Below are 27,263 nucleotides of genomic sequence, written 5' to 3' on the forward strand. Positions count from 1 at the left end.
TAAGAGAGGAGAGAGGAGGCCTGAATGAGGGTCGATGTGCACCTGCTCGCACACGCACGTGTACACACTGGGAGAAGAGGGTGAACACCAAAAACAAAATCAAGAAGCAAGGAGGTCTGACAGTCCACAAAATCACAGCTGGGCACAAAGCACAGGCGGGGTGCATGTGAAGTTTGAGATCCTCGTGAGTCACCCAGGGGGAGGAGCCACAGGAGTCGGTGATATCACCTAGAAAGGTGTCCCAGGGGAAGATGTTGGAGCTGGCTGATGAACTTAATCATCTGTACTAGGTAGAGAAGGAATGGGATACAGGGGATGCTGCATGGGAATAATGTGTAGGTGAGGCTAAGGTGTCTAGTACAAAGCCAAGGAGAGCTGCACGGGTAATAAAGAAAAACTGAAGAAGGTGACACTGGCAGAAACAGTGGTGGGTTTACTGTTCAGCACTTAAGTCCCCTTTATGTGCACGGCCAGATTCTTACCCTCTTGAGTCCTCACCAACCCCATCCGGTCCATGCCACAAGATAGCTGAGTACAGTTAGAAGGCACCTACCACCTAAATATTTGGGGACAGCTGGCAAGGCCAGTTGGGATGTCTTTAGCATCAACAAGGATGAGGCTATGGGAAGCACCATCTTTGGGTGGGAAGCACCATCTTTGGGTGGGAAGCACCATCTTTGGGTGGGAAGCACCGTCTTTGGGTGGGAAGCACCGTCTTTGGATGGGGCAGCTTGTGAACAGCTGCATCAGGTGCAACCTTGGCCACAGCAGGCTGATGTGAAAGGAGATGATGCCATATTTTTTTTACAAAGCCTTGACTTTGCTCTTACTCTGGTTGTCCCAGGGAGGCCCCAAATACATGGACTAGAGTATCAAAACTAGTTAAGAAGAATAAATAGTACAAAACCTTCTCTTATCCTCCTATCTGCTCATGCGGCAAGTTTTAATTGAATGCCTATTACACACCTGGCCTTCGGGATAACAACATTTATAGGGTGAGTAGAAGAAAAATCAGGAAAGAAGTCTTCTCAGCTACCAGAGTGTCACAGAAGCCACAAGAGCCATTTCACAAGTACTGTAAAAGGTTGTTGGTACTGCTTGCTTCCTGGGTCCAGCAGAATAAGAACTATAAAAGCAGGCCCTGGCTGGTGTGGCTCAGGGGACTGAGTGCCAGTCTGCACACCAAAGGGTTGCACGTTTGATTCCCAGTCTAGGGCACACGCCTGGGTTGCAAGCCAGGTCCCCAGTAGGGAGCGCTCGAGAGGCAACCACACACTGATGCTTCTCTCCCTCTTTCTCACTCCCTTCTCCTCTCTAAAAATAAGTAAATAAAAGCTTATTAAAGAAAAAAAAGGAGTGCTCTATGGACTCACCTAAAGCCTCCAAGAACAATCGAATCTGTTATCAGTGAAGCAGAGACACTGTACCTTGATGAAGCAAAGATAGACGCATTGAGGCCCCCAAAGCAGGACAGGGCAACAGCGATGGGAATAGTCCAGCTGAAAACGCCAAAGGTCTGGTCAGCAAATGTCTGGGGGCAGAACACAGAAGGTGCACTCAGCACAGGACAGGGTTTCAAAAGCCTCCTGTATCAAGGCTGTTGGGTGCAACACAGACACTGCGGAGCAGCCCACCCGCTGGTCTAGACTCATTACCTCGCCTGGCAGGGCTGGAACGGCTGCAGAAAGACGGAGCCATTCCGCATAAGATGATGAGCAATGGGGATCCTGAGAGACTCACCACAGCCACGGCATCGCTGCCAAGGACATCTGAAATGTTCAGCACTGTGTAATAGGCCACGTTGGTCAGAATGTAGATGAGCGTCACAATTGGCAGAGAAATCCCAATGGCCAGGGGCAAATTTCTGTCAGGACAAGTGAGACAGGACTACCTAGAACCAACCTCTCCTTGAGGTCAAAGTTCACCCGAAAATTTTTCTTACATTCAACAGTTCCCTGGCCTCTGGGTCTTTAAGGCACTTCTTCCCCACGTGGCCTAGGGTGAGTATGCATCCCATGCCCCTGGGCACTTGTAAGGGGGGGGGCGGGAGAGAGATCATGAGAAGATAGCTCATGATCAATATTTGGTGCTTGCCATGCTAGGACCCCCACTGAAGAAGGGACAGTGTCCTCCAGGGACTAGAGACCAGGCTGAGAATGAACTTCTGGCTCCCCAGACCTCAGTGTCAGCACCAGACTGCAAGGCCCTAACACATCGGGCCCAGATGCCTCCCACTGGACAACCTCTCCTCGAGGGAGGCCCTGGCGTCCTCCAGGATGAACGTGAGGGCGAGGAGCCAGGAGCTGTCCCACCTTCCTGCATTCCATCCTAACCCTTAATCCCTAGTCCCTCAGAGCTTGAGAAGGAATAGGGAGAGATGAGAGACGAGGGGAGGGAAGAGCTTGCCCTCTACCAGCAGGAGTTCCAGCCACGCTGGGGAGTGAGAGCTGGGGAGTGAGAGGGTGAGCCCGCCTTTACCTTTCTGGGTTTTTGATTTCTTCTGTTACAAAATTAAGGGTATCCCAACCTGAGTAAGAGAAGAGGGCAGAGTAGAGGGCGAGAGAGAGTTTTCCCATGTCCCAGGAGGAACCCTCAAAGGCGTCCTGAAAGTGCTCAGAGTGTCCTGTGGGAGCAAAGGTCGGTGGGGGTTCAGGGGGAAGGAAGAGAAAGAAGGAGAAGGGGGGGAGAAGAGACAGGAGGGGGGATAAGAAAGAGGAGCAGAAGATGGAAAAAAGAAGAAGGATCAAGAAAAGAAGGAAAAACAAGAAGGAAGGGGGAGAAAAAATAATTTAACACCAAAAGAACGACAACCACCAGCTCCCTGTACTTCACCACCACCCCCGCCCCCTTAGGAAGGTTCCCGTTACTTCGGTAAAACTGCACGATCTCAGACAGAGGAGAGCACTCCTGACACCTGTTCCAGGGCCCTAGCGAATTTCCATTTCCTGCAAGTGACCTCACAACAGGCCACAGCCCTTCCTCCTATTTTTAGAAAGCACCCTGTTTATCATAAAGGAGTCATTTTTCACTAACCACCTCTCTCGCCCCAGAGCACTGCACAATTTGTTTCTCAGTTTCTCAGTCTCATGCAGAGAACTCAGTTGCTCTACTTGCAGTGGCCGTGGTTGCTTAGGGCAGGAAATCACAGGCCATGTAAGAACCTGGGTCTTATTTCCCACTGGGCCTGGGGTAGATCTGGGTCACCTTCGCCCTTGAGGAACCAGCCTAGGCAGTGGTCATTCTCCTTGGAGGCCTACAGAGACGATGGACTTGAAAGCCCAGGAAGCGACACCGAGGAGAGACTTTCTGGACACACTGCAGGTTTAACAAGACCCAAGCTTCTAAGGAAGCCTGCTGTCACCCCCTGCAGAAAGCCGACACCCATCCCTCAACATGGCAAAAATGGCTGGGTGTGCAGCAGGAGAAGGGAAACCAGAAATGCCCGCGTCCCAGGGGTGACCGTCAGTACCCAAAGCAGCGGGTTCCTAAGGCACGCAGCTGCGGGGAGGATTACTCGACTACCCAGTTTGACCCCAAGATGTTTCTGGGACTCCAGGGATATCCAGGTGGCTGGCTGCACTAACTTGGCGCATGTGCACACAGAGAGGCTAGATCTGCTGCTTAAGAATTACATGGGGAACCTCTTAAAAACACATCTTTTTCAACTCCAAACCATCCAGAGTTTGATTCAATAGGTCTGAGAGGGGGTCTCAGTGTCCCAGCTGGTTGTGAACACGGCCAAGTTCAGAGACCGGGGATCTAGAGAACTGGCCGTTGAGTGATCAGGACGCCCTGGGCCTGGTGACCTCCCTAGGCCTCCAGTGATCTCGGTAGGCCTGTCGCCCTCACTGCCAGTTCACTCTGGTCCATGAACGAAAATGCTTCCTAAAGCCAACCTGCAGAAAAGTCAGTGCCAACTTCACAATATTTAAGTCTTTTATTTTTTGACTTTGGCAGGAAATGCTGAAGAAGAGCAAGTCCGATGAAATACCCAATGGTTTCCACACCCCATCTCCCCACTCACACACCCCTTTCTGCCACTCTCTAGGACGGCCCCATCTTCCTACTTGCTTGCCTGGCAGTCACAGACAGAAACTAGGAGCCAGGGTAGGGTTCACGTTATCCCCGCTGTTTACTTTTATGATCTAACTGTAACCCGACTTTCTAGGCCCTCAGCTGGCTTCTTGCAGTGCTCCTAGCCTCCTTAAAGGGAAAGCAGCTCTGACAGAGGGGCTAATTCATGTCCATTTGGCCAAGCCTGCCTGGCCCACGAGGCCCAGGAACTGATCTCTTGCTCTCACTGACACAGTCTAGCTCGTACAAAGAGCCGAGCAGTAGAGCTAACAGAACCCTCCCCGTCCTCCCCCAGACCCAGCCACCCTCCTTCCCACCTCAGGCCCCTCTTACCCTGGCACAGTTTAACCAGGCCCATGATGATGATGGCAATGAGCGCTAGGACCTTAGCATAAGTGAACGTATCCTGTACACGTGTACCCCACTTGACATAGGCACAGTTCACAAACGTCAGCAGACCTAGAAGGAAAACCATACGGTCACTGGCAGGCTTGAGCTTAGGGCACGGAGGCCCAACCTTTCTGTATAGAGTATATCACTTCCGCCCTGTCTGCGTGCATCAACCCATATTCATAAATTCCTTTTTTTTTTTAATTTCAAGAGTACATTTATTAAAGCTGGGGACGGTGAAACACGGAAGGGCTTAGGACAGAAGAAGCAATAACAGAAAGCCTGGGAGGGGCTGCTCTGGCTCTCCAGAAACACACGAAAGGCAGCCACGCGGGGCTGTGAGGACTCGCTGAGGAGTGAAAGTCACACTGACAGAGTGAGCCGTCACAGTAAGGCCGCTGTCAGCTCACTGAGAAGTCAGACTGAAGGGGGCCCTGGAGGCAGGTTCGGGGGCTAGCCAGGACAAGCTGCCACTGCCCACTGCTCCCTGGGTCGCAAGTCTCGTGGGGACCCTTAGAGTTTAGGAGATGCACGCCTGAGAGGGAAGAAAGGCGTGGGCGTGCTCCCAGGGTGGGAAGGGTGTGCCCGTATTCATAAATCTGACAACCGGAACCATTTTTGGAAACTCCCCCCAGGCCCAGAAATGGTAGACTTCACCCTACTCCTCTCCCCTCGGACTCCCAAGGCCCCAAACCACCCAAGACACAAGACGTATCCATGGCCCCCTTAGAGAGTAGAGACAAGGGAGGCCCATTAATAAATGAGGTAAATTTGCCCTGGCTGGTGTGGCTCAATGAACTGAGTACCAGTCTGTGAACCAAAGGGCCACCAGTTCGATTCCCAGTCAGGGCGCATGCCTGGGTTGCAGGCCAGGCCCCCAGTTGGGGTCACGTGACAGGCAACCACACATTGATGTTTCTCTCTTTCTGCCTCCCTTATCCTCTCTCTAAAAATAAATAAATAAAATCTTATAAGAAATATTTTTAAATAATAAATGAGGTGAATTTGAATGTAGGTGGCAGGTCACCTAGGAATTAGAGACACATTTTTCGTGTAAGAATAAAAAATACAAACTGTCACATGCCTAACAATTTCACATACATCCTCTCAGTTAATTCTCACAACCCCAAAATAGAGACACTCCTAGTCCCATTGTATAGATGAGAAAACCGAGGCTGAGAGAGGCTAACTGCCATTCCTGAGCTCACACGGACCCCACAGATCTCCCCCACTCCCATTTCTATGCCACCCCCCACCCCTCGCCAATTCTGGGTACAGTCCGTGGAGAAGTGAGCTCACCTGGGCGTTCCCTAGGCTCCTGTCAGCCCTGCTGGCTTTACACTGCAGCTCCTCACACACCTCAGCGGCACCTGGGCCCTGTGCTGAGGACCCCGGCACCTTCCGATCCACAGGGAAGACACGACAACAACATACAAGGGGTTCCGCAGTGACACCTCTAAGTACTGCCCCTGGCCTCCGAAGCCAGAACTTTTATACGACCCCCAAATGTTATTAAAAATACTCTGGGCTCATCCTCCAGGCCACCTTTACCTACTCCTACCTAATATGCACCCTCTCCTTCAGTCGGACTCGCTCTTTACCGGTGCCAAATACACGCAAAAAAGAAATGCCATTCTCTCCTCCCCCTGCCACAGCCGACAGCAGCTCCCACTTTCCAGGTCTAGCTCCATCCCCACATCCTCTGTAAAACCTTCCCCAAACACACCAGCCAGCGCTCCCTGAGCTCTCTTCCCCCTTAACCTGACGGCATTCCCAGACACAGCATGGCTTCGCGTCTCCTGCTACAGTCACGTGAACATGTGTCTCAAGAAGGTCTCTCCCTCTGGCACTTGGGTGGTGCTTTTCCAAGGAAATCATACATTCTTAGGAGGAAACAAAAACATTTTGTTTTCTTAAGCTTGCTGCCAAGCAAAGGGGAAATGATGAGCTCTGGTTAGAATCAAGATGGTGATGACTTCACTTGACCTCGAATTCTGGGGAACAAGGCAACTGTCAGAAACTTGGACACTCCTCCACTCGACTGGAGAAGAAAGCCTGGGGCCAGCCTGTAGGTACAAACTAGGTGGCTGATCAACTTCGGAGACACTTCAAGAGGTTTCACTCAGTACCCTTGGCAAATGACACAGGCCCTTACTAGTCAGTCATATGCAGCAGGGTTGGGGGGTGTAGGCAATGGTCATTGAAAGGGGAGAAGACCAGAGGAATGCATCCTGCTGGCCGCCTTCCTGGGGACCTGCCCCGCTAGCTGAGGTTCGCTGTGTGGAACTAAGCCTAGGTCAGCTAACACAAGGATAGCCTCGTTAACAGCCGCCGGTCATCCACAGACCCTCGTGCAATACAATAAGCATAATCTGAGGCACCTGCCTACCTGCCAGACCCCCTTCTTGGGAAATGCTGCTTCTCCCTCCACTACCGTGCATGATCAAGCCAGACCCTGGCCCAGGGTCGTCTTTCCCAGGAATATGGAGCTGGGATTCCAAGAGACTGAATCTATCTAAAAGCAGCAGGGTCAGGACCACAGCAAGTCAAAAGTCACATACGAACCCTTGTGTTAAAGAAACAAAAACCACAAGAAAGCAGAGAAGGAAGCAGGACTCCAGAAAGAACTGAGAGGGTGTAGAGCTTGTAAGAAAAAGACTGACAGAGAAAGACAGAAATACACAGAAGACAGACACAGCGGAGAGAGACAAGAGGCAAAGACAAGGAGACAGAGAGAGAAGGGGACAAAAGAGAGAGAAAGGTGGTATGCACTCAAAGAGACAGTCTCACAACATCCGGCTTCGCTCACGGTACCAAAGTGCGGCAGCGAGCAGGGGAGAAAGGTGGACAGACTCCTCAGCCCCCCAAACAGACACTCCCTCTCACTTCTGCTCCTTCGCCTTCCCACAGCCCTGCTACCAGCTTCCCCCAGGCTGAGTCCTCTCTGCACACAGTGGGAATTCAACCACTACTGCTGCAGGGATGAGGGAAAGCGGCGCCTCTTGTGAAGAAAGACTAGCTGATACGAAAGAGCCTTGGTGCTGTGGCTGCTCTTGGGGGGGGGGGCGTCAGGTGCGGGAGGGGGGGGGAGACCTTTCCACTCTGCGCCCTTTCATACTTTGACTTATTTACCATGAACATATGCTTCTTTCTCAATAAAAATAACGACATATAAGAGCATGCAGCCAGCCAGAGAGCAGGGCCAGGAGCAGGGCGAGCAAGTAAGGCACCTAGGGCACAAAAGTTCCAAAGGCACACGCTGTCAGAAGGCCACTTGGCAAACCGCCCTTATACACTGGCCCCAGGTGCCTTGCTTGCCTCACCCAACTCGCAGCCCTGCCAGAGAACAGAGAACAGCTCTGAAGACAGTCCACCAAGCAGCGGTCACGTGTTCTGAATTAAGAAAGAAAATTTCACCATCTGGTCCTCACCCCTCCGAGCCTCCCAGGACACCCATCCCCACCTGGTACCGCAGAACACCAGCCCTCGAACACAGGCCAACGGGGACGACAACTCAGCCACCGCCGTTAAACACCCAAGCCTTCTCTGCCCTCCTAGTCTCACCTCCTCGCTGGAAAGCCTCCCTCCGTGAGTGCAGGGCCCACACAAGGGGTCCTCAAGGCTCTCTGGGGGCTTGTTGCTGGGAAAGGAGGCTTCCTAGTCCCAACCCCAAGGCAGAAACAAGTCCCCAATATCTGTTTTTCTACTTTTCCTCAGTAATGGAAATTACTGAGCTAGCTATCTTCCAATATTTGTTTTTCTACTTTTCCTCAGTAATGGAAATTTTAGCTGGAGTCATAATAAAGGTGACACTGCTTTGCAAGGAAGTAGAACCAGGTAACTAGGTCCCTGCCCCAGGATGTAAGCAAAGTTTTATATGAATAAGACTTCAGGAAGTGTGGCTGGGGCATGCCTTTCTTTGCCCTTCCTGTCAGCTACACCGCAGACAACAGCTACAGCGTGAGTAGCCATCCTGCACCACTGGCTAGAAGTCACGTGCTGCGGGCGGCAGAGCGTGAGGCGGAGGAAAGAAACCTGACTCCCGGAAGAATTATGAAGTCATCCTACAAGCCCCACACTGTCGACTTCTAACGTGAGAGGAACGCATTTCAGTCCGTGTGAGCTATGCTCCCTTTGGTCGGCAGTTGTTTGAAACACAACCTAATCCTGAATAATGCAGCCGCCCCGCAGACAGACCTGCGCCTCCCCTACTCTCTGATGAGGAGCTGCTGGCCTGGCAACCTGACACCTAGTCCCAGTTATGTGGAAAGTCACAGCTCCTTTTCCTACAGCAACAGGGGGAGAAAGGAACCCTCCCGATTCCCCCCACAGACAGGCTGGGCATTCCTAAGTGGCGTTCGAGGACAGGGGAGGGTAATCCTTCACAAGGAGAAGGTGGGAAATGGGAAAAGGGAAAAGGGGGTGGAGGGTGAGGACCAACTACAGGTCTATTGGAGAGACATGTTCTGCAGCCGTCAGGAGAGGCACGGCCCTCCACAGGGGGGCCCTGTAATCAGGAGCTACCTCTTGGGATATGTACGAATATGTAATGTACATGTCTTTTTAAAAGCCTCCTTGTCTTTAGCTACACAAATTTCCACTTTTAGTATCAAAAGTTTCAACTGATATGTAGGGTTAGAGCACAAGGTCTTTCAACAACTATGGCCAAGACCTAGTCCTCTCTAGGCCTGGCACTGTCGGAACATGGGAACTGTCTATCCACAGCAGTGACCGACCAAGACAGGGCGCACTGCCTGCTCAGAACCTGCCCGGGCCTGAGTTCGAGACAGCGAGAGACGACAGCTATCCAGGCAGCACAGTGATTCTTCACTCCAGTCCCACCCTTGACAATATTCTTCCCCTTCCTCCTCCTCCCCCTCACCAACCCCAGTCCACCATATTCTTCCCCTTCCTCCTCCTCCTCTTCCTCACTGTCAGCCTTGCCAAACCCTCAGGGGCAATGGAGTCTCAGCTGTGAGAGACTCAGCCCTCTGCTTTGATGCCACTATGTCAGTGCTGAATTGACTTCCATGTTGAAACCTTCACTGCAAATACTTACCAATAATAATATGTGAGGCCGTGTAAAAAGGAGGACCCCACAAAGATAAATGTACTGACAAGACCTAAGCCAAAAACAAATGCTTCTGTAGTCAAATCAAGTACTCTTACAGGGCTGGGCACCTGGCCAGGGAGGGGACCTAGGGACTTCAAGAACTGCCATTCTCCCCTACAGTCCTGTAAGTGACAGAGTCCCTGAGCATACTGAGTTCAGTCAGCAGCCTGAGGCCCCACCTACCACACAGTCCAAGATCCCAGAACATGTATGAGCAGAATGCACGTTTAGGACAGTTTCTCAAGCCCAGCACCCCTGACATTTGGTCCAGGTAAGTCTTAGTGGTAAGGGGCTGTCCTGTGTGTTACAGGGTATCCAGCAGCGCTCCTGGCCTCTCTCTACCTGTTAGCTGCCAGTGGCACCCTTTCCCAGCAGTGTGACAACCAAAAGTGACTCCAGACATTACCAAATGGCTCAGCTCTGGTTAAGAACCTCCACTCTAGACAATGAGTAGCTAAGGCAGCCTGAAGTCCTAAAATAGCTGCTTGGATCTCCCTGCCAAGTATAACCTAGAATTGAGGGGAGGGAGGGTACAGCTAGAAAACCAGCATCTAAAACAGCAATTCCTTCAGGGGCCAAGAAGGCAATAAAAATGAGCAATGGCAAGAATATCTGGGTATAAAACAGGAGGAAGTAGAGGACTGGAATGGACTGGAAACTAGTAACGTCCCACTTAAAGGGAGCAACCACTATTCAAATGCAGCTGACTGTGTCGGGCAGGGATTTGAGTCCAAAGTTTTTTGAAATTTTGATTTTTCAAGAGAAAGGACAAATCCTGATTTTCAGATGTTGGCAAGTAATTTAAAAATGTTTAGATACTGTGCAGGCCCAACAGATCTATCTGTGGGCCAGGTCTGGACCATGGGCCTCCATCTGGCGGTTCTGCTCTGCAGCCAGTTATGTAGGGACCCACCTGGGCCCTTTCTTCTAGAATAGAACGTTAACTGTATAGCCTGTCATGGTTATAACTTCTCCGGGCAGTCTCCCAACCAAGAGCTTGGACCCCTCTCATGCCTCCGGTTCAGGACTAATTTAATCCTCCTATCCCACCCAAGTCTCACCCTGGATTCGGTGCAGATCTTTGGTTTTTCCCTAATTATGACCTCACTGGTTTCTTCCAACTTGTGTCTCTTGAATCCAAGCTGCTCTTATTGCCAGCCCTGCCCAAGGAGACTCCCTCCATCACATCACGGCTTTGCTGGATGACCCATGAATCCGACTCTATGCCTTAAGTTCCCAGAAGAAACCTAAGCTGAACCCTGGAGTCCCGTCAGCCAGGATAAAAATGACTTGGCCCAATCTCTAACAAGTTCCTGTCTTCGGGCCTGCACTATGGAAAAGCACTGGGCTTCTGGGACAGGAGGCTTGCAGGAATTCAGATTAGGAGAAAGCTGGGTCTAACTACATTTGAGGGAGAGGAGCTGTGAGATGCCATGACTTTGCATTTCTAAGAGGTGAGGTCTCTCTTCCTCACAAAACACTGTGATGTGGGGATGGGCTTTCGAAGCACAAAAACAACTGTGAAAAATCATAAAGAGAAGAAGATTTAACAAATAAAAATATTCTGTGTGTGAAAAATTAGAGCCCTGGCTGGTGTAGCTCAGTGGATTGAGTGTGAGCCTGTGAACCAAAGAATCGAGGTTCGATTCCCAGTCAGGGCATATGCCTGGGTTGCAGGCCAGTTCCCAGCAGGAGATACACGAGAGGCAACCATACATTGATATTTCTCTCCCTCTCTCCTTCCCTTCCCCTCTAAATATAAATAAATAAAATCTTTAAAAAAACACAACAACTTAATGTGTAAACAATTTAAAAAAAAGAAAAAGAAAAAAGAAAAGAAAAATTAGAGACAGAGGTGCCCTTGGACTTGGTTATTTCTGGAATTCACCCTCAGGCCATCGCAGGAGCAATGCGCAAGTGCTCTCCGGAGCTCAGAAAGGAGTACAAACTCATAAAATCTCTGGAAAACACACAAAGAACATCAAACAATTTCCTCCTTTAGACTCAGGAATGTCCCTTGTACAGGGTAGGGTAGAAGTAGGTTTACAGTTGTTAGTATGGAAAATATTACAATAATTAATAAATAATAATACAAAAGATACTCTGTTTCTTGTACTCATGACTGTAAACCCACTTTTTCGCTATCCTGTATAACTCTATCCTAAGAAAATACGCAGTGGGGAGAGAGGTATAAGGGGACTAAGTGGTAACGGGAAAAAATACAATAAAGATTAAATAAAAGAAAACATGCAGGAACTGCACAACTGACTCACGCACGGGACCCCGGCAGCAGCACTGCCTAGAACACCAGCGAGCACCTACTGTGCGCCAGAGCAGTGCACGTGCGACTCGCTGACCCCTCACAACCGCCGTGCCAGGTAAGTACTGTCGTGTTCCTGTTTCACAAGTGACGAAACGGAGGCAAGAGTCGGCAAACTCCTCCAAAGTCAGTAGTTACTCAATAGTAAAGCTGGAAACAAACGCATTCGTAGGGGGACCTGTGATTTTTATTTTAATTTATTGATTTGAGAAAGAGAGATATCCATCTGTTGTTCCACTTATTTATACAGTCATTGGCTGCTTCTTATATGTGCCCAGACCAGAGATCAAACAGGCAACCCTGGCCCATCAGGATGATACTCTAACCAGCTGAGCTACCTGGCCAGGGCCTGGGAGCCTGTGATCTTAACCACTACACCGCATTTCCAGGAAACGACTTCTATGTCCCCAAACCATGTTTTCTAGGAATATTTTTGTTCATCTGTTTTGATTTTGAATTTTTTTTTAACTTTTTCAATTAATCCTGGCCAGTGTGGCTCAGTTGGTAAGGAGCGCTGTCTTATAACCAAAGGGCTGCAGGTTCGATTCCTGGTCAGGGCACATACCTAGATTGTAGGTTCAAGCTACAGACCAGGTGTGGGCACAACGACCCTGGGAACAGACACACAGTATCCCCTGGTGTGTACAGGAAGCAACCAATCAGTGCTCCTCTCTCCCTTCCTCTCTAAAAGCAATGAAAAAAAATGTCCTCGGGTGAAGATAAAAAATGTTTTTAACTTTTTTCAATTACAGTTTACATTTGATATTTTGTATTAGTTTCAGGTGTTCAGCACATTGGTTAGACAATCATATACTTTACAAAGTGTCCTCCCAGACAGTTCTAGTACCCAGCTGGCCCCACACACAGTCACTAGAACATCATCGACTCTACTCCCCACCCTGCACGTTACATCCCAAGTCTGTTTTGTAACTACTGATCTGTGCTGGTCAATCTCTTAAACTTCTTTGCCCAGTCCACCAATCCCCTACCCCCTAAAAATACTGGATGAAAGGGATTAGATATTAAATTTTTGTAAAAAGTAGTGTACAAACCACAAAGACTTGATCTCAAGGGTACTCTTTAAAAATGATAAATATGCTCAGAAAAAAAATACTGGGAGGTTTTTCACACAAATAGAACTGTTCTCTGGGAGGTAAAATTGTGGGTGATTTTGATCTTTTTTTCTAATGTTTGCATTTTTCAAGCTGACTGTAAAGTCTGTTACCTTTTAAAGGATTATTTGTTTATTTATTTATTTATATTTTAGAAAGGAAGGGGAGAAAAAGAGGCAGAGAAACGTACTAGGTTGCCTCTGACATGTCCCCAACAAGGGACCTGACCCAAAACCCAGGCACGTGCCACCACCAGAACCGCACTGGCAATCCCTTGACCCTTGGGAACAACACCCAACCCGCTCAGCCGCACCAGCCAGGAGTGAATTACCTTTTAAATAAAACAATTTTTAGAAACAAGCCCTGTGTGGCTCAGTTGGTGGGAGTATCAGCCAGTGCATCGAAGGGTTCAGGGTTCAGTTCCCAGTCAGGGATTAAAAAAAAAAAAAAAGGACATACACACTACTTCGAAAAATATTTTCTTTGAAGAACAGTCCACAAAAAGGGGGAAAAACCATGATAAAAAACAGAATATAAAGTTATATGGAAAGTATGACACAAAAAGGAAGGAATGAAGACAAACCGAACTATTAGAAGTTCAATCTGGCTGATATCTCACCCTGGCTGGTGTGGCTCAGCGGACAGAGCGCCAGCCTGCAAACCAAAAGGTCACCCATTTGATTCCCCATCAGGGCATGTGCCTGGCTTGCTGGTCAGGCCCCAGGTTTGGGGCGTGAAGAGGCAACAGATCAATGTACCTCTCACACATCTCCCTCTCTTTCTCCCTCCCTTCTCCTCTCTCTAAATAAATAAATAAAATCTTCAAACCTTAAAGAAAAAAAAATAGGGGTTAGTTTAAAAAATAAAGTCCTCATCTCTTAGTGGTACATTAAGGATGGTTTGAGGTGAAGTTATTTTTCTCCTTGATGAATATGTTTTACAATCAGAAAACCATTCCCTTTTTCAGAGAGCTCGGTCAGACCAGAGTCCCCCTGACCAAACCCTATCAGATATACACCAAGTACCCTCCTTCCCTCTTCCCAGGGGTATCTGGGGAGGAACTTCCTTCAACATTTTGCTTTAACAAATTTCTTAAAGTTAGGAGGCACGGTGGACTGTACAATCCTTTACTGCTAACTCCCCAGTGTTCTCAGTCTATTTTTAACACTGTAGATAAACTACATATTCTGCCAAAGCTTTTGCGAGCAGAGATATGGGAAGAACGGAGCATAATTAAGGGCCTCTGGCAACACAGTGCTAAGGAATGCAGGGAATTCTGGGCCACTTCTTAGCTAAATAAAATATTAGCTCCACAGCACCAGGTAAATTCCCAGTGATCCTCTCTCCCTTTCAGGGACTTCATACAGAGTCCCTCCTCACCACCTCATAAGAGAAAGATGAAAATAAACAGGGATCCACCCAAACCCAAATATGCGGCAGAAGCCACCCACCTGCCTCTCACTGGCCCCGGGCAGAGCTTGTTTACAAAGTCAGTGTAAAGAAACCCGAAACACCAGTGGGAAAAGCCATTTGGGTGGTGCCTGCTGCTTGGAACTGGCTGTGGAGAGTGTCCGTGGCAGGAAGAAGTGACCGCGTGATCCTGCGGGCCTGAGGGACAATGCCTTGGGACCCCCCACGATCTAGAGAAGCCCATTTCCTCACTGGTGCCTTTAAACTCGTTTAAGATAAAAAGTTGAGAAGCAAAATAACTCTTTTTTTTGAGCAGCAGAATAAAGGCTTCAGCACTTATGATTTTTTCTGGGTTAAGCTATAACTGGTGATATGGACTCCAATCAAAACGCCTGACAAGACAAATGTAAGGCGTGCAGCAACCTGTCACACAGACTGGGGAACAGACCTCAGGGAGAGCCAAGGCTAAAAGGAATGTGAGGCATCAAAGCCACAGACAGACTCGAACTTCTCCTGCCCCCATCCTTTACCCTTATCTCAGGACCAAGTGACTTTGGTGAAATCACTTCTTAAAGACCCACCTCTTTCCTCCCAAAAAGCAAAATACACTGTTCAATGTAAGGTGTTACTGGCATTACTAAAGTAGCCCGCGCCCTCACTAATACGCCCCCATGTAGCCCCCAGACTCACATATGCAAGCAGCAGCGAGGAGCCGGCAGGCCAGGTACGGCGGGTCGCAGGTCGGAAAGGAGGGCTGGATGATGTAGTTGGCGAAGGTGATGGCAATGATGGCCTGACTGGTGGGTTCGACGATGAGCAGGGAGGCCCACAGGCGAATGAAGGCAATGAAACCCCCAAAGGCCTCTAGAATATAAGCATAGCTGGCCCCAGACTTGGTGATGGTGGTCCCCAGTTCTGCATAGCAAAGGGCACCCACAACGGAGAAAAGCCCACCAATGGCCCATATGACCAGAGACAACCCATAGGAAGTCGTGTACGCCAGAACACCCTTGGGTGAGACAAAGATCCCTGAGCCGATCATGTTGCCCACCACCAGGCTGACGCCATTCAGCAGAGAGATCTCCTTCTTCAGCTGCATGGTTTCTGTGGTCCCTTGAGGTGGCATGCTGTCGTCCTCCTTCCTGGGCTGGCCGGCCTCAGGAATGAAATGATAGGCAGTCGCCTGGCTCTCCAGCTCCTTGGCTTCCATGGCGAATGTTTCCTTCACACCTGTGTTTACTACGGCCTGGCAAAGAATATAGGTATGTCAGTCTGAGGCAGGAGCTGGTGAAGCTCTAGTTTAGACCTGCAAGGCAGGCAGATTTCCGGGCCCACCTCTTACGTAGGACAGCACGCCTCATACACAGACCTAACTACAGCGAGCCTGTCTTGGTTTCCACCACGGGACTCAGGGAAATGGAGGGAGGCAGACCTCCATGGCTCCCAATGAAGACCTCGTAAGAGCTCAGGCACGACATGAAGGCAACTTCCAACAAGAGGTACCTGGCTTGTTGCTTGAGGCTGGCATTGGGTTTATCCGTAGTGCGGATTCTCCTCGAAATATAGTTTTGGCTGTGTTCTTGTCAGCTTAAAACCTGCAAACCTGCCCCACAGAAAAGACCACAGTCCCAGCACCTGGTTCACAGTCTTAGCCAGCCCGAACGTCTTCTCATTGTCTATACCCAGGTAACCCTACCCACTCCCCTCCACCCAAATGTAAACAGGGACTTCCGCGGTGTCCAGCCACATGTGGAGAGGACTGGAACTACTGTCAGGCTGGCAAACAGCATGAGCAGCAGGTGGGAAGGGCTAGGAAGATGCTCGGGCAAGGGCATAACACTACTGCAGAGAGGGACCAAGGAGAAAACCTTCATGAAAACACACACCCTGCCCTGACTGACGTGGCTCAGTTGGTTGAGCATAGTCATCAGTTCGGTTCCTGGTCAGGGCACGTGCCTGGGTTGTGTGCTGGGTCCCCAGTTGGGGTGCATGCAAGAGGCAAGGGATTGATGTTTCTCTCACACATCGATGTTTCTCTCCCTCTCTTTCTCCCTCCCTCCCCATAGCTCTGAAAACAAACAAACTCTTTTTCAAGAAAGAAAGAAAATACACACTCATATACTGCTATTTCAAAAATACCCACCTTACTTCCTACATTGCAACATGTCCATTCAGCACCTTGCTTTTCCCCAAGTGCCCAGAGAGGGGTAACGAGGTAAAAACAGATGGAGAAAGAACACCCAGAGGGCACTGTACCCTGGAGCTCCTCTGCTATTGGTTTGTTCGCTCTCCTCCTTAGTATGCCCCTCACTACCATCTAGGGGTGCAAAGCGATTCTCCCAGAATAGGACCCAGGAGTCCTGACACCTAATCGAAGCCACAAGGTTCCTCTTATCCACAGATCTGGTTTTGGACGGCATCCTGGAGGGAGGTGGGAGCACGCGCACACACACACGTGCACTCACACACACTGTAGAGTTGGGCCAGCCCAGAAACCCCGAGGGAGCTGGACTCCACACCAAAGGACCTGCAAAGGACCCAGAGTCTGTCAGAGGAAGACAAGCGCCTTCCCGACCCTCCCCAAAGCACAGCCCTTCCCCCCCCCACTCCATTTCTGTGTGGAAGGAGTCAGGAATTCAGATTCCCTACTTCTAACTCATCTTCTGAAGGAAGGAGTCTGGAGGCCATTCGATTCCCACCCAGGAGTCAGTCCTGTAAGGGCACAGAGATAACGCCCACGGAGAAGCATGGGGGTCCATCAGTACATCATCTTCCCAGAAGCCTCTGACCTGCTCAACAAAGATGGATATTTTGGAACCTGGCCTCACTGACCTGGCACGAGGGAACCAGGGCCCCGGAGGGAAAACTCCGCTCTCCACAGCCTCCCCCGGAACTCCTGCCTTACCGTCTCAGTGTCCCTGCTGAGTCCAGACCCAAACCCACCCGGGTGGAAAAACTCCTCTGGGCCCTAGAGGCCTTCCCCCACTCCCAGAGGGGCTGAGCCAGCCTGCCCCTGCCTGGTGGCACCTTTCTTTCACTCCTGGCATCGGGCCTGCAGGTCTCCCTGAGCCGGCACACCACAGCGTATTTGTTTTCATGCCTGTCTGGTGAGCCCAGGCACCCGAGAAAACAAAACAAGGAAGTAGCTCAGGTGCAGAGAGACCTGGGGCTGTTCTTTTTCACCCACCGCAACGCGGGCAAACAGAAACACTGGCGCAGTGACCACTTCAGCCCCTCCTATTCCATCGGACCCTAGCTGGGGGGGGGACGGGGCAGGAAGGGGAAAGCAACTGGGTATTCCCTTTGAACTTCTGACACCAGATGTGTGGGTTTTCCACACAGCAAGCAATTCTGCAACACCGGCCGGGTGTCCTACGATTTAACTAAATTCTGACGCTGTCTACCCAGAGATACTATCCGTTCCCACAGGTTAAGGGCTCAGTCCCACAAAACTGCCCCCTACCACCACTTCAGATGCCAATCGCAGGTCCAGGTTGTTACCAGTGCCTCTGACTGACTGGCTACAAATAGGAGGTTCCAACCACCCCCTCCTTGAGTTTAATCAATTTGCTAAAGCAGCTCACTGGATTAAGGAAAATTTACTGGATTACCAGTTCACTATACTCAAGGAAGGTATGGTACAGAGCGAGGTATGTGCAGGCGGCATCCAGTTTCCCTGCTCTCTCTGGACACATCTCTCCCAGCACCTCCACGTGTTCGCCAACCCGGAAGCTCTCCAAACCCCATCTTCTGGATTTTTTTAGTGGAGGCCTGAATACAAAGGTATGAATGATCAAATCATTGACCACAGATGATTGGTTCGACCTCCAACTCCTCCCCCCTCTCCAGAGGTTGGGACTGGTCTGAAAGTTCCACCTCTAATCACGAGGTTGGTTTCTTGGCACCCAGCCTCCATCCTAAAAGGATTTAGATGCTTTCCCAAACCCACCGGATTAATAGAAACTCCGGCATGTTGAAAGGGGCTATAATAGACATCCATTTCATTTCACATTTTTGTTTTATGCTCTGGAGCTATTTCAGGAACAAAACTAAATATTGCAACAAAAGCCTGCCCGTATGGCTCTTCTTACATAGGAAAGTACAGGAGCTGCGTGCCAGAAATAGTGGACGGAGACCAAATATATATTTAATCACAACTGCCGCAGAGAGGAAAAAACAGAGTTAAGCTCGTTTCACAGGAAAATAAAATCTGATATAAATGGAATCTCCTCAACTTCCCACTTCCATTTAGGATGTAGAAAACTGGGAAAAGCAGCACTCCCACTCCTATAACAAGAAAAAGTTAAATAATCTACAAAACCATAACTTTCCTTGAAGCCATCAGATAACTGAGGTTACAGGACAACCAAAGGGACTGAAATTTAAGGGAAAATAAGCATGTCTAAGGAGAGATGCAAGCGCTGGCTCACCTGCAGCAGAGGTAGAACGATGGGCCCAACGTCCAGCAAGGAAAGGAGAGTTCAGATAAAATTTGCAATGAATTACTAAAGGCCAAGTGTGGGTTAGCAAGAGCCACAGACACTCAGAGGTTTTCCTCCACAGACTTCAGTGGACATTGCTAAGAAACACTGGGCAGGGGCCCAGAGAAAGCCCCCGCTGGTGCTCGTCTAGAGAAAGCAGTCACTGCTTTGGAAGAAACACAAAGGTCCACCTGGTCCTTTCCCTAAAGAATAAAAACTTTAAACCCCTGAGGAAAGGGCAGCAAACTCCGTCACTCTCAAAGCAGCTGGGGCAGGAAATCCTGACCACACTGAACCTACCTACCCTTACACGTGTCCTCCCTGTGGGGCAGGGGCAGGATCACCCAGAAAAACACACACACACCCGGACCCAGGGACACAGCCTCTGCCTGAGACCGAGGCTGAACTCAAACAACAGCGAACCCGATGCCCTCCACCACCAGATTAGCAAGTACCCAGCAAGGAGACTACTGAGCTAGACTGTGCCTTGATGCTTAGGTGCAGAAAGGCCTAAAGCTGAAGGTGGTGGAGCATAAACACAGGAAAAATCCTCCCTCCAGCAAACCAACCCTAAGCTGTAGGAAGACTCTGGTACATAAAAAGTAACCATAGCAACAACAAAACCCAAACATAACTGCCTCAAACTTCCATACCAACAACCTACTAAAAGAAGTGGCATACCTACTTCCTGGAATTAATGCACCTCAGTCTCTACTATTCCATAAACTACATCTGTAGAACAATAACAAATCACAAGCAAAAAAACAAAAAAACCAACCCACTATCATCAAGAGGCAAAGTAATCAACAGGATAAGACTTAGAGATGACCTAGATATTGAAATTATCAACAGGGAGTTTAAAATAATTACGATTATGTCGAAAACAATATAAAAGAGGTCACTTTAACACAGGGCAGGAGCTCCTGTCCCAGAGGGACTGCCTTGCACACCCTACCCCTCAAACCTGTGCAATGTTAAAACTGGGTAAAGTAACCTTTGGACTGCGCCTGAAATTTGTTTGTTTGTTTGTTTGTTTGTTTGTTTTAGAGAGAGGGGAAGGGAAGGAGAGAGGGAGAGAAACACCAACCAGTTGCCTCCTGAACGTGCCCTGACCAGGGTCCGAACCTGCAATTCAAGTGTGTGCCCTGACCGGGAATCAAAATAGCAACCGTTTGGTCCCCAGGACAATACCCAACCAACTGAGCCACACCAGCCAGGGCTAAAGACATTGTTCACTTTTTAAAAAATCTTTATTGCATTTAAAAAGTATATTTTAAAGACATTCTTTACTATTAACACTACTATGTAAGCTTACCTGCACCTATAAAAATTCCTTCCTTAGCTTATTAACACCCATAAAACTCTCCACCTGTTACTCATGTCATAATTCCCCTGCTCTTTCTCATAAACACCTCCTGCCCTCATCTCCTCACCCTGTCTACCTGAGTCAGCACTATTGTTTTGGATCTCATATGTTTGTTGCCTCTCACATTGGCCTTTTATTTTTATGTTAACAATTAACATAGTAAATGTTCTAATGAAAAAGTTGGAGAGCATTCAGGAACAGATGTGGAATTTCAGCAGAGAAATGAAAACTTTAAAAATCAAAATGGTTAATAGTGAAAAATAGTGAAAAAATAAAAGAGAATAAAGTCTCCAGCCCTGGCTGCTGTGGCTCAGTGGCCTTTGAGATCTTTGAGAACCAAAAGATTGCTAGTTCAATTCCCAGTCAGGATTGCGGGCCAGGTGCCCCAGTGGGGGCCACATGATAGACAACCACACATTGATGTTTCTCTCCCTCTTTCTCCCTCCCTTCCCCTCTCTCTAAAATAAATAAATAAATCTTAAAAAAAATAACCAGAACTGCCAGAAAATCAAACTGTATGGAAGTCTGATAACCAAAGAGTTAAAGAAGAAATATTCATCCAGAATGGTAGGAGGGGCAGAGATGGGCAGCAGGGGCAGCAAGGACTCAAAGCAAGGTGGGGACTAGAGGACCAGGAGGTCTGTCCCAAATCTGTGTGCAGATAAACCTGGAGGAACAACTGGGGAGCAACACAGACCGTGGAACCCAGGGTTCCAGCACAAGGAAATAAAGCCTCAAAACCTCTTTAGGGTGGGGGTTGTGGCAGGAGGAGAAACTCCCAGCCTCACAGGGGAGTTTCTTGGAGAGACCTACAAGGCCCTAGTACGTACACGAGCCTGCCCACCCACCCAGGAATCGGCACCAGAAGGGCCCAATTTGCTTGTGGGTAGTGGGGGAAGTAACTGAAAGCCAGCAGAGAGCAGAGCAAGCAACATTGTTCCCTCTCGGACCCCTCCCCTACAGACAGCCCACAACGCAGTGACAAGGGTTGCTCCACCCTGGCGAATAACTAAGGCTCTGCCCCTTACAAAGTAACAGGCATGCTGAGACAAAAAAAATATATATATATATGGTCCAAACGAAAGAACAGATCAGAGCTCCAGAATAAAAATACAACTAAGGATGAAAAGATAGCCAACCTATCAGATGCAGAGTTCAAAACACTGGTAATCAGGATGCTCACAGAAATGGTTGAGTATGGTCGCAAAATAGAGGAAAAAAGTGCAGGCCATGAAAAGTGAGATAAAGGAAAATATACAGGGAATCAATTGTGAAGGGAAGGAAACCAGGACTCAAATCAGTGGTTTGGAGCAGAAGGAAGAAATAAACATTCAACCAGAACAGAATGAGGAAACAAGAATCCAAAAAAAATGAGGAGAGGCTTAGGAACCTCCAGGACAACTTTAAATGATCCAACATCTGAATCACAGGGGTGCCTGAAGGATAAAAGGAAGAGCAAGAAATTGAAAACTTATTTCAAAACATAATGAAGGAGAACTTCCCCAATCTGGCAAAGAAAATTAACTTCCAGGAAGTCCAGGAAGCTCAGAGTCCCAAAAAAGTTGGGCCCAAGGAAGCACACACCAAGGGACATCATAATTACATCACCAAGATTAAAAAGAAGAAGGGAATCTTAAAAGCAGCAAGAGAAAAGGAGACAGTTACCTACAAAGGAGTTCCCATAAGATTTCTCAAAAGAAACCTTGCAGGCAAGAAGGTGCTAGAAAAAAGTATTCCAAGTCATGAAAGGCAAGGACCTACATTCAAGATTGCTCTATCCAGCAAAGCTATCATTTAGAATGGAAGGGCAGATAAGGTGCTTCCCAGATAAGGTCAAGTTAAAAGAGTTCATCATCACCAAGCCCTTATTATATGAAATGTTAAAGGGACTTATCTAAGAAAAAGAAGAAGATCAAAACTATGAACAGTAAAATGACAACAAATGCACAACTATCAACAACCGAACCTAAAGAAACAAAATGAACTAAGTAAGCAACTAGAACAGGAACAGATTCACAGAAATAGAAATCACATGGAAGGTTATCAGCAGGGAGGAGGATGGGGGAAGGCACAAGGAATAAGAAGCATAAATGGTAGGTACAGAATAGACAGGGAGAGGTTAAGAATAGTATGGGAAGTGGAGAAGCAAAGAACTTATATGTATGACCCACAGACATGAACTAAGGTGGGGGAATGATGGGGGGTGCAGGGCGGAGGTGAATATAGGGGAGAAAAAAATGGGACAACTGTAATAACATAATCAATAAAATATCTTTTTTAAAAAAGGATCTATATTCTAGAAGACCTGAAAATGAAATACCCCAGCATAGTTCTTGTCTAAGTAGTTATATGAATTCCGTGAAATATAAAACTGGCACGTGCAATAGGACCTACATCCATGTAGGAAATGGGAGCAAGTCAGGGGTGGTAGACAGACTTCCAACAGGAAAAAAACAGCTTTGGTTCCTACCATCTACTCGGTCAGTCTCAGAACTCAGGGAGTAGGAACCCTCCCACAGGATCTGTCTGAGGCCTTGAGGACCAACTTCAACCTTCTTAGCAGGGCCTTGTCACTAGGTCCCATGCTGCATGCAGTCCCGCCCACAGTCCAGTCACACTGGTTTACTTAACGGTGTCCTAAATCCTGAGGCCTATCAAACAAACACACCTTTGCTCACACTGAGCACTCTGCTTCTAACATTGTACATCTCCCACCTTTTCCTCAATACCCTGGCAGCCACCTCTCTCTATGTATCCCCTTGTACCCCTCAGGTTTCTCATACATGCTTCTGCCTTAGCAGCCACCTCACGCTGTCGTTGAGTTGACCTTCCCTTCAGTCTCTTCCAACGAGACTGTTGAGCTCCTTGTCTGTCTTAGTATCATCCAATACTAGGCCTAGGGCAGGATCTGTACGCAGTCCATGATCACTCAATAAAAATTTATCAACAACAGAAAACACCTAGGACAGAAAACACACAACAAATCCTACTAAAGGACTAACATCTTGAGCCACCTGCTCCCCAGAACAGCAACAAAGGCTTAACCAAAGAGAAGTGATCATTCAGCCCCGGCCTGGTAGCTCAGTTGTTAGAGCATCATCTAGATGCACCAAGGTTGCGGGTTAGGTCTCCAGTCAGCAGGACACACATGGGAATCAAACAGCGAATGCATCAATAAATGGAACAACAAATCAATGTCTGTCTCTCTCTTCTGCTCACCCCCTACTTCCTCTCTCTAAAATCAGTAAGTAAATAAATTTTTAAAAGACAGAAAGAAGCGATCATTCAGAGAAGCCAATCTAAGACTGTGAGTGGCTCCCATCATTTGTCACAGCACTTGGTCTTCAGGTAACAGGCGATACAGTAGGTAAAAAAAAAATCACAAAAAGCTACTACGACTACAAAAACGGTTTGGTTCTCTCTTTTTTAAGATTTTATTTATTTTTAGAGAAGGAGGAAGGAGGGAGAAAGAGGAGAGAAACAACGATGGTTGCTCCTCGTATGCCCCCCACTGAGGACCTGGCCCACAACTCAGGCATGTGCTCTAATTGGGAATTGAACTGGTGACTCTGGTTTGAAGGCCATTGCTCAGTCCACTGAGCCACACCAACCAGGGCCAAAAATGGTTTTTAATTCATTTGCCTTTAACTGGTCACAAGTGTATCTACATACATTCTCAAAAAAAACAGTGGATGGGCCCTGGCTGGTGTAGCTCAGTGGATTGAGCACAGGCCTGCGAACCACATGATCGCAGTTGGAGTCCCAGTCAGGGCACATGCTTAGGTTGCAGGCCGGTTCTCTGCAGGCCAGTTCCCAGCAGGGGTCGCACGAAAGGCAACCATACATTGATGTTCCTCTCTCTCTCTCCTTCCCCCCTTCTCCTCTAATGATAAATAAATAAAATCTTTAAAAAAAAAAAAAAACAGTGGATGAGTGCGGGCCTGCGAACCAAAAGATCGTGGTTCGATTCCCAGTCAGGGCACATGCCTGGGTTACAGGCCAGTTCCCAGCAAGGGACGCATAAGAGACAACCATACATTGATATTTCTCTCCTTCTCTCCTTCCCTTCACCTCTAAAGGTAAATAAATAAAATCTTTTCAAAAAAAGCAGTGGATTGCTGTGTGAGATGCCCTGTTTGTCCCCACAGAGTAGACTTACAGACCTTCCACAGCAATCAGTGAAAATCACTGATACACAGATTCTACCCAATCATCTCTGAACTAGCTGCTTGCTTGCCTTCAGCTTTATTCAACTGATAGAAGGAATTGGTCTGTGAAGATCACACACAATTACCAGTCTTTCAGTCTCTTAATACAGGCTTTCAAATCACAGCTGAAAACAATTTCTGTTAAATCATTGAGTGAACCCAGTCTTGAAAATAGTTTGTCTTGAAAAACCAGTATTAAACCGCCCTCGTAAGGACACAATGCAGCTTTCTAACAGGTTTTCATCCTATTTTCCAAGCTCTTGCAGCAGATAATAAAGGAATTCATAGACCACTAAAATTTCTGCACGAAAAATTAACCACAGAACAAATAGTTCAATGCATTTTTCAGGGCGGGGGGGGGCGCTCTTTCAAAGTTCAATTACAAAGAATATTTTATAAGCTGGCATTTAATAACTCTTTTATGATTGATGACTATGAGAAAAAATGCTATTGAGAAACACACCAAAATCTTAACTGTGGTCAAAACACAAAGGACTTTTTTTTTTAAAAACTTCTCTGAGTCTTGTAAATTTTCCAGAATGATTATGCATTAATTTTTTAGTGCTTAAACTTAAAAAAATATACACATATATTTACTGTACTTCTATCAAATAACAAAGAGTATGTGACTCTTTACACTTGCCTTTTTACATGGGACACCAGGAAATTCAAGATCAAATTCAGCTCCCAATCTCAGTGAAAAAATACTGTTACTTTTCTAAAGTATTTGTGATCTAGTATTTCTTTTTCACATCACAAGACCCTTAATTATAAATGACCACAATTACTCTTTAGAGAGATAATATATTGTATCAGTATAATAAAGTCTCTTTACTAGAATTGTGTTTATATTGTACACAAATAACTAAAACTCTTTCCAAATCTCAGAGATCCAAGAAAGTTAACAGAGAACAGAGAGCAATAATATTCACCTGTGAAGAAACAGGCAAATGCCACTGTTTCATTAACCTCCTCATCATAAAGGAAGAAAACAGGCTTCACAGCAAGGCCTAATTCCACTCGCCTGCTGTGGCCATTTAATCTCTGGAACAGAGAGTAAGGTTACTTTTCAAAAAAACGAACCTAGTAAAGAGCAACCCATATTTCCCTTTGTAAAAAAAAAAAAAACAAACCTAAGTTTTATATGCCCACAGGGACAGCACTCAATTACTGAGAAGTTCCATCACACCCACAGCAGGGGTGTAACTAAAGCAACCGGCCCAAACATGCGTCAGGGTCCCCTCTAACCATTCATGTCTACACAGCTGCTGCTCCCCAAGTCCCAGGTCCCCAGGACACCATCTGCATCACTTTTGTAGACATGCATTTACATCCTGGGGTTACAGCAGGAAGCCCAGCAGACAGAGGTCAGGAAATTTCCTGTACCAAGAAGTGCCAAGGAGGTTGGTCACATAGCAGGTATTTATTTTTGGTCTGCAATAAAAATACTTCCACAGCCAGACGGGAAAGGAGAAAGATAGGAGGAAACCAAGCTGGTGATTTTCCACGTATTTGTCAGGAAACGAATAAATATAAGAACCAAAGTGACAGTCTGAGACCAAAGTCAGGAAGTGAAAAACCATTAGCACAAAATGAGACCCGAGCAATGTGGGCAGCCTGGAAAGGCCCTCACAGCATGCAAAATGAGGTGAAAATTATCTCAGAAAGCACTCATAGGCTTTCAAAAGTCTGCTTCTCCCAGATTTTCAAATCAGGAAACAGTTTCAGAGATAAGCCCCAGATGGCTCAGCACTCTGCCAGCCCCGATTCGCTGGCAGTGCTTTTTTCCCCCATCAAGGGCAGAAGCTGACTTCTTTTTAACCATGTCACCAATCACAGAGCCCCATGAACACAAGAGGTAGGTACTCAAAAACATCTGTTAAATTAAATATTGATTCCCACTCAAAATGACCATCACACACAGTAGTGCCCAGACTGTTTGCTTAGTGCTTAGCAAAGAATTCTCAGAATGTTTCACAAATATCCCCTGCCATTTATGACATGAGATGTTCAAACAAGACGACATGCCTCGGAGACGCTAGAAAGAGCCCTCATAACAAGGAGCAACCCTTCCCGAGCCCCAGGGGGCCAGCACTCAAAGCCCCGACAATCCCACAGCATCCCCAAGAAGCTCTGTTCCTGCCTCCCCATCTTCAGGGTCTTGTGTCCGCCATCTTTCTCACTCTCAGTCTCTCGCACACAGCGCAGGTCCTCTTCCATACCATAAGACTCGCACTTGAGTATTTCAGTCTTCCGTACAGTCTGTCCTGCTCAGCGTCACTCTCACCAGTCTCGATCACACAGCCTCTCGCACACTCAGGAGTCACCCTCGTACCCAGAATCTCTCTTACATAAACATGGAATCTTCCTCAAGGATCTTACACACTCACAGAGCCACCCTCAGCCTCTGGGTCTCACACACATGCAGTACCCTGCTAGACCAGGAAGCCTGTTTCTCTCTCTCTCTCTTACACACACACACACACACACACACACACACACACACACACACACACACGACACGTGGAGTCTTTCTCCCACACTCCTGGAATCACCTCCAGCTTTCACGCGAGTTTTCACGCCAGAGGGACCTGCGCGTGTAAGGTCCTTCTTACACGCGCAGCGTCACGCTCTCGCCCGCGGCGTCTCCCCTGTGGCCCGCCCGCCCGCGCCTTTCCCCAGGCCCGCATCCCGCCGGAGGCAGCTGCGGCAGGAGCGGCCGGGGCGGCGGGCGCCGCGCGGGGAGTTCGGACCACAGGACGCGTGGGGAGTTCCGCCCCACGGGTCGC

At 48.0% G+C, this 27,263-nt stretch overlaps 1 protein-coding gene across 8 annotated transcripts in view; it reads right to left on the reverse strand.

Annotated features, from left to right (window-relative positions):
• SLC7A6 (solute carrier family 7 member 6) overlaps positions 1–27,263 on the reverse strand; it is a 32,921-nt gene that overhangs the window by 5,459 nt on the left and 199 nt on the right. Inside the window, exons 1-7 of one of the 8 annotated variants that reach the window (XM_053666560.1) lie at positions 17,447–17,765; positions 17,069–17,208; positions 15,110–15,665; positions 4,408–4,533; positions 2,479–2,623; positions 1,741–1,864; positions 1,428–1,531 (exon numbers count right to left, since the gene is read on the reverse strand). In XM_053666560.1, coding sequence (XP_053522535.1) covers positions 1,428–1,531; positions 1,741–1,864; positions 2,479–2,623; positions 4,408–4,533; positions 15,110–15,665; positions 17,069–17,107 — 1,094 coding nt within the window. In that variant the 5' untranslated portion in view covers positions 17,108–17,208; positions 17,447–17,765. Of the gene's footprint in view, positions 1–1,427; positions 1,532–1,740; positions 1,865–2,478; positions 2,624–4,407; positions 4,534–15,109; positions 15,666–16,562; positions 16,778–17,068; positions 17,283–17,446; positions 17,766–26,696; positions 26,721–26,825; positions 26,850–27,029; positions 27,123–27,263 lie in introns of those variants that run through there. The other 7 variants (XM_037162590.2, XM_037162591.2, XM_037162586.2 and 4 more) reach the window with 7 other exon arrangements.

Source organism: Artibeus jamaicensis, unplaced genomic scaffold, assembly GCF_021234435.1.
Source record: "Artibeus jamaicensis isolate MK-2021 breed Jamaican fruit bat unplaced genomic scaffold, CSHL_Jam_final contig_464, whole genome shotgun sequence".
In the NCBI taxonomy this organism is placed as follows: Eukaryota; Metazoa; Chordata; class Mammalia; order Chiroptera; family Phyllostomidae; genus Artibeus; species Artibeus jamaicensis.